This window comes from Schistocerca gregaria, chromosome 3, assembly GCF_023897955.1.
Source record: "Schistocerca gregaria isolate iqSchGreg1 chromosome 3, iqSchGreg1.2, whole genome shotgun sequence".
Lineage (NCBI taxonomy): Eukaryota > Metazoa > Arthropoda > Insecta > Orthoptera > Acrididae > Schistocerca > Schistocerca gregaria.
Genome location: NC_064922.1, coordinates 789,245,131 through 789,258,419, shown reverse-complemented (window position 1 = coordinate 789,258,419; position 13,289 = coordinate 789,245,131). Strand labels below are relative to the sequence as shown.

The 13,289-nt window shown below is 41.5% G+C and overlaps 1 protein-coding gene across 5 annotated transcripts in view; it reads left to right on the top strand.

Moving 5' to 3' along the window:
- Window positions 1–13,289, top strand: part of LOC126354250 (inositol polyphosphate-5-phosphatase A) — a 311,452-nt gene that overhangs the window by 63,119 nt on the left and 235,044 nt on the right. For all 5 annotated transcript variants that reach the window (XM_050003765.1, XM_050003764.1, XM_050003766.1 and 2 more), the window contains 2 exons: window positions 519–560; window positions 7,364–7,464. In XM_050003765.1, the coding sequence (XP_049859722.1) occupies window positions 519–560; window positions 7,364–7,464 (143 nt within the window). The remainder of the gene's footprint in view (window positions 1–518; window positions 561–7,363; window positions 7,465–13,289) is intronic.

The window sequence follows — 13,289 nt, the reverse complement described above, 5'->3', positions numbered from 1 at the left end:
AAATAATTATTTAAGTCTAAGGAAGGCAGTTTCTGTAAAATATGGTTTGGAGGTAAAAGTCAAAAATGGAAAATCCAGGGTGGAATGTAACAATATTATGAAAAGGAAAGTTGCTACTCACCATATAGCGGAGATGCTTAGTCACAACAAAAGACTGTCACAAGTAAAGACACGCACGCACAACTGCAGTCTCGGCCAACTGAAGCCACTATAGCTTCAGTTGGCTGAGACTGCAGTGTGTGTGTGTGGAGGGGGGGGGGGGGTGTTCTATTTTTGACAAAGGCCTTACTGTCCGAAAGCTGACAATCTTTTTGTTATGTCCATCTGCGACTCAGCATCTCTGCTAGATGGTAAGAAGCAACTTGCCTTTTCATAATATGGTTTGGAGGTAGATAGTTGATTTAACCTATAGCAGAATGCGTAATGTCAATTACAAAAGAAGAAGGAAAAGAAACAGCAGTTAGTTATGTATTAACTGTGAGCTTATAATTGACTGAATCTTTTCTCTTTTCTTTCAGCCAACCGTAATGCTCAAAATTTGGATTGAAGAATTTTTATCAGTAAGTAGATAGACTTGTTTTGAAAGTATATTATAAGTGATGTATTTTTGTAAGATTTTATGATTGTAGACACAATGCCTTAGTGATTACATTTTAGATGAGAATTGTTTTTGATTTTTCTTTTTATATTTTGTGTAACTTCTGTTTCTTAACTATTGGGTGCACCTATGCAATAAACTGCATCACTTCTATACCTCTTCTCCTTGTTGTAGCTGAGATATGTGTAAAGTAATAAATAAAAATAATAAATCAGGTGCTGTAGATACACTATGTGATAAAAAGTATCTGGACACCCCCAAAACCATACTTTTTCATGTTAGGTGCATTTTGCTGCCACCTACTGCCAGGTACTCCATATCAGCGACCTTAGTAGTCATTAGACATCATGGGAGAGAGAGCAGAATGGGATGCTCCACGGAACTCATAGACTTAGAATGTGGTCAGGTGATTGGGTATCACTTGTGTCATACACCTGTACACGAGATTTCCACACTGCCAGACGTCCCTAGGTCCACCATTTCTGATGTGATAGTGAAGTGGAAACGTGAAGGGACACGTACAGCACAAAAGCGTACAGGCCAACCTCATCTGTTGACTGACAGAGACCACCGACAGTTGAAGAGGGTCGTAATGTGTAATAGGCAGACATCTATCCAGACCATCACACAGGAAATCCAAACTGCATCAGAATCCACTGCAAGTACTATGACAGTTAGGTGGTAGATGAGAGAACTTGGATTTCATGGTTGAGCAGCTGCTCATAAGCCACACATCACACCGGTAAATGCCAAACGACACCTCGCTTTGTGTAAAGAGCGTAAACATTGGATGATTGAGCAGTAGAAAAATGTTGCGTGGAGTTACGAGTCACAGTACACAATGTGGTGATCCAATGGCAGGGTGTGAGTATGGTGAATGCCTGGTGACCATCATGTGCCAGAGTGTCTAGTGCCAACAGTAAAATTTGGAGGCAGTGGTGCTATGGTGTGGTCATGTTTTTCATGGAGGGCACTTGCACCATCACAGCAAAGGCCCAAATTGGTGTTTTAAGCACCTTCTTGCTTCCCACTGTTGAAAAGCAATTCAGGGATGGCGATTACATCTTTCAACACGATCGAACACCAGTTCATAATTCATGACCTGTGGCAGAGTGGTTACAAGAGAATAACATCCTTGTAATGGACTGGCCTGCACAGAGTCTTGATCTGTGTCCTATCAAACACCTTGGTGTTTTGGAATGCTGACTTTTTGCCAGGTCTCACTGACTGACATCAATATCTCTTCTCAGTGCTGCACTCTGTGAAGAATGTGCTGCCATTTCCCAAGGAACCTTCCAGCACCTGATTGAACATATCCCTGGGAGAATGGAAGCTGTTGTCAAGGCTAAGGGTGGGCCAACACCTTATTGAGTTCTAGCATTACTGGTGGAGGGCGCCACGAACTTCTAAGTTATTTTCAACCAGGTGTCCGGATACTTTTGATCACACAGTGTATCTGCAAAAATTTATTATGGTCACAGATTCGTTCAAAAAATTCATTTTCTTTGTTAATAACTTCTGTATGTATCAGCTCCAAAACAAACATCTATCATTTGTGAGAGTCAAGACTTCTGTATAATTTTCTAGTGTTTCTTTATAAAACTGTACATTTTTATTGGCATCGGTGTGCTATATAGGTTTCTGTTAAGAACATCATTGGAGTAATGTGATTCTTGACATTTATTTAGTATTAATATAATTAGTATTTGGTAAGTTACAAGCTTCCAGCTAATTATTGACATCTCCTCATTATACTTCGGCTGACACCCATTCAGTCTTATTCACTCACTTGAAGATGGCTGGTTAGTTTTCAGCCAAAATAGTATGGCAATAGTTAATGCTATCTGGCTGGAGCCCAAACATTATGGATACCATTGAGCCACGTCGAGTGGCCGCGCGGTTAGAGGCGCCATGTCACTGACTGCGCGGCACATCCTGCTGGAGGTTAGAGTCCTCCCTTGGGCATGGGTGGGTGTGTTGTTCTTAGCATAAACTAGTTTTAGTAGCATGTAAGTCTAGGGACCAATGGATGGCCTCAGCAGTTTGTTCCCTTAGGAATTCACACTCATAAAATTTTTTGTAGTATGATCACAACAAACTGGATATTTCAACAGATCCATACTGTTGATTGTTGCAGTTGCTCCCCTTCCCCCCTCCTCTCTTCTCTGACTCGACTGATCCCATTGTTAAGCCTTAGTCAATCTGGCTTTTCCTTAGGTTCCGAACAATATTGCTGTCTTTGCTTACTTCTATCACCTTTTCGGCTTATTAAAGCCTGGTCCCTTCTTTCGGGTTTGACTTGCTATTTTCTTTTTTCATAATTTTGACAGAATTGTTAATGTAATTTTGAATTGGCCGTTAGGCAGTTGCATCTTTTCATAGTACATAAAGAAGACCACATGCTGACCTAAACTGTCACCTTGTATTCTTTTACCTCAATAAATACCACTATCAACATAATGCTGTTGACAAGCACATGATGAATGTTTCCATCTGCAAGCTGAGCTGTGAACTCTCTCTTTGCATGTGATGTCTGACAGCTTGGCTCAGCCAGTGCGCACTGGCGACCACACTCCCACAGACGTCAGAAATAGTGTGTGTTCGTGGGCAGACATTACTCGGTGTCCAAATGGCATCCTGTCACCTTTGTTGTTGTTGTTGTTGTTGTTGTCTTCAGTACTGAGACTGGTTTGATGCAGCTCTCCATGCTACTCTAACCTGTGCAAGCTTCTTCATCTCCCAGTACCTACTGCAACCTACATCCTTCTGAATCTGCTTAGTGTATTCATCTCTTGGTCTCCCTCTTCGATTTTTACCCTCCACGCTGCCCTCCAATGCTAAATTTGTGATCCCTTGATGCCTGAGAACAAGTCCTACTAACCGACCCCTTCCTCTAGCTAAGTTGTGCCACAAACTTCTCTTCTCCCCAATCCTACTCAATACCTCCTCATTAGTTACGTGATCTACCCACCTAATCTTCAACGTTCTTCTGTAGCACCACATTTCAAAAGCTTCTATTCTCTTCTTGTCCAAACTTGTTATCGTCCATGTTTCACTTCCATACATGGCTACACTCCAAACAAATACTATCAGAAACTACTTCCTGATACATAAATCTATATTCGATGTTAACAAATTTCTCTTCTTCAGAAACGCTTTCCTTGCCCCATTGCCAGTCTACATTTTATATCCTCTCTACTTCGACCATCATCAGTTATTTTACTCCCTAAATAGCAAAACTCCTTTACTACTTTAAGTGTCTCATTTCCTAATGTAATTCCCTCAGCATCACCCGATTTAATTTGACTACATTCCATTATCCTCGTTTTGGTTTTGTTGATGTTCATCTTATATCCTCCTTTCAAGACACTGTCCATTCCATTCAACTGCTCTTCCAAGCCCTTTGCCGTCTCTGACAGAATTACAATGTCATTGGCGAACCTCAAAGTTTTTATTTCTTCTCCATGGACATTAATACCTACTCCAAATTTTTATTTTGTTTCCTTTACTGCTTGCTCAATATATAGATTGAATAACATCGGGGAGAGGCTACAACGTTGTCTCACTCCCATCCCAATCACTGCTTCCCTTTCATGTCCCTTGACTCTTATAACTGCCATCTGGTTTCTGTACAAATTGTAAATAGCCTATTCCTCCCTGTATTTTACCCCTGCCACCTTCAGAATTTCAAAGAGAGTGTTCCAGTCAACATTGTCAAAAGCTTTCTCTAAGTCTATAAATGCTAGAAATGTAGGTTTGCCTTTTCTTAATCTTTCTTCTAAGATAAGTCGTAAGGTCAGTATTGCCTCACGTGTTCCAACATTTCTACGGAATCCAAACTGATCCTCCCTGAGGTCCGCATCTACCAGTTTTTCCATTCGTCTGTAAAGAATTCACGTTAGTATTTTGCAGCTGTGACTTATTAAACTGATAGTTCGGTAATTTTCACATCTGTCAGCACCTGCTTTCTTTGGGATTGGAATTATGATATTCTTCTTGACGTCTGAGGGTATTTCACGTGTCTCATACATCTTGCTCACCAGCTGGTAAAGTTTTGTCATGACTGGCTCTCCCAAAGCCGTCAGTAGTTCTAATGGAATGTTGTTCACTCCGGGGGCCTTGTTTCGACTCAGGTCTTTCAGTGCTCTGTCAAACTCTTCACATAAGGCAAAGCCAAAGTGATTTGTGCAACAGCAATCATTACCCAACCATTTTATTAATACCACGTTAGAGACCCCTGGATGCTCTACTGAGATGGCCTCTACAAAAAGCCAGTTTGCCCATCTCGATAACCCAAGAAAAAGACGTCGGTTAGTAAGTGCAAGAAACAACAAATGTGATTATAATACAGAACCATTAGCCACTTAGAGCATAATACAGACCACTGCTCTACCAGACTTCTTTCAGGCCTACACCATGGGAATAGCTGAGGCCAACAGAGATAGAGGGAGAGCATTACTGTGGCAGATGAGATAGCCCTCTGCCTATAATCTAGTTTTACATAAAATGATTACAAACATAAGTACAATTCCATCAAACAGTGGAAGTAGGACTGTGTTGCTTCAATGAACACACATGCAACAGATGCCCAGGTATGGCAAAACTGTGTTGTATCAGTGGACCTTATTTTCCAGCTGGAATATGTGGAGTTTAAGACAGAAGAATACTCCATATTAATCCTTTCGAAATAATGAAATTACTAGCAATGTACTGTGCAAAATATTTGCATCAGACCATTTTCACACCAGTTTTTATCCAACACTGAATTTTAATATAACAAAGTAATTCTGTCTTTTAATATTTGAGAAATAGATCTATAACACACTTTCAGAAACTGGGAATTCAACACTGCACCACCTCAGTGACTAGCAGAGTTCTGAAGATATTTAACAAGATTTGACATTATACCATATTGACAAATGGTAAAAACCTCAGTATAGACAGCAGCAGACTAATCAGTTTAACTGCTGCCCTATGCAAATATCTAGAGTGGATGGTCTGACACAGACTTTGTTGTTGTGTGGAAATGAGATTTTCTTTCAGTGTTTGTGTGGCTTTAGAAATTTATACCCATAACCAACCACCTTTCAAAACTGAAATGGTTTCAGGAAGGTATCCACACTTCTACACCAGGTGTAGCAGTCTTTCCTGAGAGGTACATTTATCTCAGCTACATTAAATGGATGGTTCTTCTGAGGCAATCTATCAACTTTTAATAAAAATTTCTTATTCCAGAGACGTTTCAGAGATAGAATTGGTACAACTCTTAGCAGTCAACATTTTCAGTAAAAGAGTGATCCACAGGGTTTGATCTTGAGTGCTCCTGCCTTCACATTTGCTGGAAACAGCATTGTCATTTTTGTGGGACTGAACATATTGTAGTTCTATGTCTCTATGATCAACAGTGTGTCGTCTTCAAACAGCTGTTTGGTAAATGTGGGCATGGGCCCATAATCCTGGGTTACTACTCATAAAGCAGATAAAGTCCTGCCTATGCAGAAACTAAACTATGCTTCCTTGGAAATTGCTGTTATGGACCATATCAGAAAGTTTTAGTAAAATTTTACCAGTTATTTATTTTAACCAGTTGGACTGTGGGTGTGTCGCTCATGAGTTGGCAGCAATGGTTTGACCACTACTAGACCCTGTGCACCACAGTAGTCAGTCTTGGGACTGTAGCTTTCTGTGTTGAGTTGTCCTGATACTCTCCTTGTAGAAGTAGGTATTCTACCCTTAAACAAATTCAGCCAAAAACCATTTTATTGTGTGCTTAAGATTTATTTAAGGCCATAACATCCCTATACAGGACACTTTTTTCTAAAACCCCAGCATTCATCTCCTTCTTTATAATTTGAAAAACACTGAGAACGCTGCAGTTACACTAAGACATGCATTGGGAGCTCTTTTTCCCTCTAATTTTCTTGCCCACTTATCTCACAGTCTGCCCATTTGGTGTATTTGAAAGTCCAATTTACTGGGTGAGATACCTAATTTTTTTGTCTTAAATTACTTTTGACTCACTAAAGACGTTTTTGATATGTTTTCACCTAGATGAACAGTTACCTGGGCTTCATGAAACCCAGTTGTGCTTGTAACTTTATTTATCATCGAGGGACAGCCATCAACGTTTTCTAAGTGGAACTATATTATTTTGTGCTGCTAGAATAACAGATATTAGTGTGCCAGTCATGGTGTGCAACTTCCATCTTAGCTCTTGTCCCAGTGGGACATACAACTTTGCACTTCCTCTCGATTCTGTACCTTTACATGTGCATATTCTGCATCTACTTGTATTGGTGCTCTGAGTTAATTTTTCTTTGTAGGGCAGTTCTTGCGACAGTCACAGCTCTTGACCCGACTGTGGTATTGGTAAAATTTTTGTGTTGGCTCATTGATTATGTGGGTAAAGTAACTGATAACCCTGCTGTTGAGTCCCTTGGATATCCTAAGTATAATCAACAACTCTCAAAGCAATACTTATTATTATCTATTTATATGTCATGTTTTCTTCCTGACACATGTCATTGAATATTTCACATAAAATTTCAAATCTTGCTTTTTCTACTTTATTCTGTTTTAATTATTTGTTCCGGTTGTCAGTATCATTTAATTATCTAAATGGATTTGCTTTTCGCTGTTTTAAATGTCGGCTGTATTACAGTTTTGTGCAAACATGAATGTATTTACTTTTTCAATTGCATTGATAGATATGATGGTCTCAAAGGATTGTTAATTTCATGTGTACTGGTTTTCTTCAATTTACAGACAGTAAGTCGACTAGATCCAAAATTCATTGCATTACATTGTCAGGAAGTTGGCGGAAAAAACTATGAACGTAGCATGAAACATGTTGAATACTTCGTGAGGTAGGTATCTATTTAGAATAAAATTAATACATCATAATTAATAGTTCAAACAATGGAAAATCCAGGACTGAATAATGCAGTATTATGAAAAGGATTGATTACAACACTAATGTAGCAGAGATGATGAGTTGCAGGTAGGCACAACCAAAAGACTGTAAAACAATTAAGCTTTCGCCCAAAAAGGCCTTCGTTGGAATCGGACAACATACTCACATGCCCATGCAAATGACACACACAGTATCTGGCTGCCAAGACCAGACTGCAAGCAGCAGTGCATGATGGGAGAAGCATTCTGGGTGGTAAAGGTAAGGAGGAGGCTGGGATGGGAAGGGGAAGGGGAAGGGGAAGGATAGCAGGGTAAGGGTGGAGGACAGTATAGTGCTGCTTGTGGGAACATAAACAGAAAAGTAAAGGCTCTGAGTGCATAGGTGGAATAGAGGGCTGTGTAGTGCTGGAGTCTGAACAGGAATGGGGATAGGCGGGTATAGGACAATGACTAATGAAGGTTGAGACCAGGAGGGTCACAGACACATAGGATATACTGTGGGGAGACTTCCTACCTGAGCAGTTCAAAAAAAGCTGATGTTGGTAGGAAGGATACAGATGGCACAGGCTGTGAAGCAGTCATTAAAATGGAGAACATAGTTTTGGGCAGTGTGCTCAGCAACTGGGTGGTCCAGCTGTTTCTTGGTCATTTTGTTGGTCGACAGCTTGTAGATTGTCATGCCCACATAGAATGCAGCACTGTGCTTGAAGCTTAGCTTGTAGATCTCATGACTGGTTTCATTTGTAACCCTGCCTCTAATGGGATAGGTGATGCATGTGACCAGACTGGATTAGGTGTTGGTGGCAGGATGTTTGGGACAGATCTTGCATCTAGGCCTGTTACAGGAATGTGAGCTATGAGCCAAGGGGTTGGGAGCAGGGGTTGTGAAGGGATGGACAAGGATATAATTTAAGTTTGGTGGATGGTAGAATATCACTGTGGAAGGGAGGACATTCCCCATTTCAATGCATGATGAGAGGGAGTCGAAACCCTGGCAGAGAATGTTATTCAGTTGCTTCAGTCCTGGGTGGTACTGAGTCATGAGGGGAATGCTCATCTGTGGCTGGACAGTGGGACTTTGGGAGGTGGAGGGGAGGGTGACTGGAGAGATAAGGCATGGGAGACCTGTTTCTGTACAAGGTTGGGAGGGTAATTACATTCTGTGAATGCTTCAGTGAGACCCTTCGTATATTTGAAGGGGGCTCTTCGCCGCTACAGTTGGGATGGCACAGGTGGCTAGGCTGTATGGAAGGAACTTCTTGGTCTGGAACAGGTGGCAGCCATCAAAGTATAGGTTTTGCAGATGGTTGGTAGGTCTGATGTGGACAGAGGTACTGATGTAGTCATCTTTGAGGTGGAGGTCAACAGCAAGGAAGGTGGCTTGTTGGGTTGAGGAGGACCAGGTAAAGTGAGTGAGGCAAAAGGAGTTGAGGTTCTGGAGGAATGTGAATAGGGTGCCCTTGCACTTGATCCAGATCACGAAGATGTCATCAGTGCATCTGAACCAGTTGAGCGGTTTAGGATTCTGGGCAGTTAGAAAGGACTCCCTTGAAAAAGTTTGCTTAGGATGATGCCACGTTCATTGCTTGGCTCATGGAATCCTCCAAAATGGCTTACCATTAAACTGCATACCTCCGGCTGCAACCTTTCCTTCCACAATGACTTCCACCTGTTCAGATTGTGCCAGTCCTCAACCCTCACTAACATTGTCCTGCAAAACATTCAGTCAGGCTCATACCTCCTTGCAGTACCTCTTCTCCACCTGTAAAATTCTCCTGCTTTGCAATCCCAAATTCCTGGATCCCGTATCGCACATTGAAGCTCTTGCCCTACAGAAACTACCTCAAAGTACTCTCCAACCTGCCAACTTCCTTCTCCTATCTTGGCATACACTATCACTACTTGTACAACAGCCCTCCCCCACATTCCCTCAAAGCTGGCAAACCCTACTTCACAAACATACTACATTTACCCAACCCTCAAACACTCCGTACCACAAACAGTATCCAGATCTTCAATGTACCTGAAACACAGTCATGAACCTTTACTCAAAAGCCTTAGCCCGACATAATTAGCAGTCCCTTAAAAAGGCATCACCTTTTGCCCCACTCCCAAATTTAATCTTGCAGGACTTGTTAAAGACTTTGTCTCCTTCTCTGGTCTTTTTAAAGCAGAAACACTTCTTTTGCCACCAACTCTGCCAATCAGACTCAAACAAAGACCAGTGTTGAACCCTGCCTAACTGAATTCATTACTTTATCCAACTGTGATCCACCCCCACTGCCCCCAAATCACCACCTGCTAACTTTCCAGAATTTCTTAACCCCGAACCTTGCCTCACTTTTATTCCCCAGATCGCTCAACTTGCACGTTAACCATACATCTCCAGAAAGAACTGCAATCCACCACCTAAAAATTGATCCTGACCTTATAATGCTGCCTGCTGACAAAGGATCCACCACTGTTTTGAACTGCAAAGATTACCTGACGGAAGGGCTCCACCACCTTTCTGATTCATCCACCTACAAACCCTGCCACAATGACTGCATTCCAGAAATCCAGCAGGATCTCCAGTCTCTCCTCAAATCCTTAGGCCCACCACAGCGAGTCCATCTCTCTACTCACCTCTACCACCCTATCACCTCGACCTACCCTCATATATAAAAGATAACAACCATATCCTCCACCTACTCTCAACAGTCACTGCTCATTTATCCCATGGTGCCCTGTTCATCACTATTTATGTCACCTCCCTTTACACTAACATCCCAAATACCCATGACCTTGCTGCTATTGAACACTACCTTTCTCAAAGCCTGACAGATTCCAAACCTACCCTTCCTTCCAAGTTGTCATGACCAACCGTATCCTCACCCACAATTACTTTTCCTGTGAAGGCATCACATACAAACAATTCTGAGGTAATGAGCAATGAGCACCCACACGGCATAACCATTTGCCACCCCGTTTATGAGCCATTTTAAGGAATCTTTTCTAACCACCCCCAGAGTCCTAACCTCCTCACCTGATTCAGATTAATTGATGACATTTTTGTGGTCTGGATTGAGGGTGAGGGCACCCTATCCACATTTCTCCAGAACCTCAACACCGTCTTCCCCACTTGCTTCATCCGATCCTCCTCAGCCCAAAAAGCCACCTTCCTCAATGTTGAGCTCCCCCTCAAAAATGGACACATCAGTACCTCTGTCAGTATAACTCTTACTAACCACCAGCAATACTCCACTTCGACAGCTGCCACCCATTCCATTCCAAGAAGACTCTTTCATTTAGCCTGCCCACCTGTGGCTGTCACATCTGTACTGAAGAGCAGGCCTTCTTAAAATACATGAAGGGTTTCACTGAGGCCTTCATAGAATGTAATTACCCTCCCAACTTTGTACAGAAACAGATCTCTCGTGCCGTACCTCTCCAGTCACCCCCCACATCTCGAAGTCCCACCATCTGGCAACAGAGTAGCATTCCCTTCATGGCATAGTACCACCCAGGACTGGAGCAACTGAATCACAGTTTCCACCAGGATTTTGGCTACCTGTCATCATGCCCTGACGTGAGGACTGTCCTACCCACTATTCTTCTCACCCCTCCCACAGTGGTATTCTGCTGCCCACCAACCTACATTATTATATCCTCGTCCATCCCCACACAACCCCTGTTCGCAACCCCTTGTTCATGGCTCAAACCCTGTAATAGATGTAGATGCAAAATCTGTGCCATACATTTTTCCACCATCACCTGCTTCAGTCTGGTCACAAGCATCACCTGTCCCATCAGAGACACGGCTACCTGTGAAATCAGTCCTGTGATCTACAAGCTAAGCTGCAAGCACTGTGCTGTGTTCTACATGAGCATGATAATCAATGAGATGTCTGTCCACATGAATGTATACTGACAAACTGTGGCCAAGGAACAGCTGGACCATCCAGTTACTGAGCACACTGCCCAGCACAGTGTTCGCCATTTTAAGGATTGCTTCACAGCCTGAGCTGCCTGTATCCTTCCTACCAACACCAGCTTTTCTGAATTGTGCACATGGGAGCTCTCCCTGCAATATATACTACATTCTCATAACCCTCCTAGCCTCAATGTTCATTTATCATTGTTCTACACCCACCTATCCTCTTTCCTGTTACACTGCAGCACTACACAGCCTCTATTCCATCTTTGTGTCCACAGTGCTTTTACTTCTCTCCTTTTCCACTGGCCCCTCTGTCCAACCTACTGACTGGACCTAGCTGCTCTACCATCTCTCCACTTTGTCTCTGTATTATCTCACAAGCAGCACTTTACCAACCCTTACCTGTACTATGCTATCCCTCCCCTCCCCACCCCAGCCTCTCCTTACCCTCACGATCCAGATTGCTTCTCTCAACATGCACTGCTGCTTACAGTCTGGCCTCAGTAGTCAGAGACTGTGATCTTTGTGTGTGTGTGTGTGTGTGTGTGTGTGTGTGTAGTCTAATTTTGATGAAGGCCTTTTTGGCCAAAAGCTTACTTGTTTGACAATCATTTTGTTGTTCCTATCTGTGACTCAGCAGCTCTACTATACGGTGAGTAGTAATCTATTCATTTAATAATTAATAGTTCCTGCAAGTTATAAATTTCCTTATTGTACCTGTACTGGTATTCAGAATAAGTCTTCAAAAAAATGTTACTGAACCCTCGACTGTCAAAGCCGATAAAATTGTGATATTCTAAAGTACACAGAAAAGTCTCAGGGTTTATAGTCATAGATTTCTGTGTTGGAACCATAGAGAAGAGAAATATGTGGCTATTGTTGCACTGTGAATTAGAACAAAATACATGAAAAACAAATTTAATTTAAAAATGTGCAACAAAATTATTCTACAGTTGCTGCAAATATATTAATGAGCTTTTCATGTGACACCTGACTGTTTCTTTTTCTATATTATGTTGCTGTTTGTAAATATTGATCAAGTTTTGTCACATTCTTAGAAACATTGTTTCATTAGGTGAAAGGAAATGATTTTATATGAACTTTCGATTTATGAGAAACATAACATGCCATATTTCAGGTCAATAATGCAGCCATTCACACAACTAGGACAGTACAATCCTAGTATGAGGAGCATGCAACTGAACTGCGGCATCTTCCCTGGCCAGCACAGTTCGCAGATTTGAACATTGTCGAACCCTTGCGTGCGGTTTTCAAGCGCAAACTATTGAGCAGATTTCCGCATCCCTCGTCATTATAGGATTTAGAAGAGGTTCTTATTGAAGAGTTGTATAACATTCTGCTTCATGCCAGTATTCCTAGAAGAATTGCAGTTGTATTATGGGCAGATGGGGTTAATAAATCTTTCCTATGTAAGCAGAGGTGTTCACATTATTTTGCACATCCCCTGTATTGTGTAAGGTCAAAATCAATGAAGTAGCTTGTTGGAGCTGAAATAATGAGAATATATCTTTTTCTTTATTGAGTTTTAAAGTTAAGAAGTGGACACACATGATCTCTGTGCTCATTAGCATATGATGAAGGTAATGAAAATGTGCTTAAACAAAACATTTATAAAAAATTCGTTAACCATGCTCAGTATATAAAACTTTGTATTTTATCTATACTGCAGGAAACTTAAGGAATAAACACACATTATTGCTGTGTAACCAACTACTAATTATTGTTGCTATTACTTTAATTTGTTGAAAGATTTTAATTAGTTATAAATTGTGCTTATCTACTTTTTAAGTTTTTTTCCCCAATAAAGCATTCCAGATGAAGTTCCCAGTGATGTAATTTGTT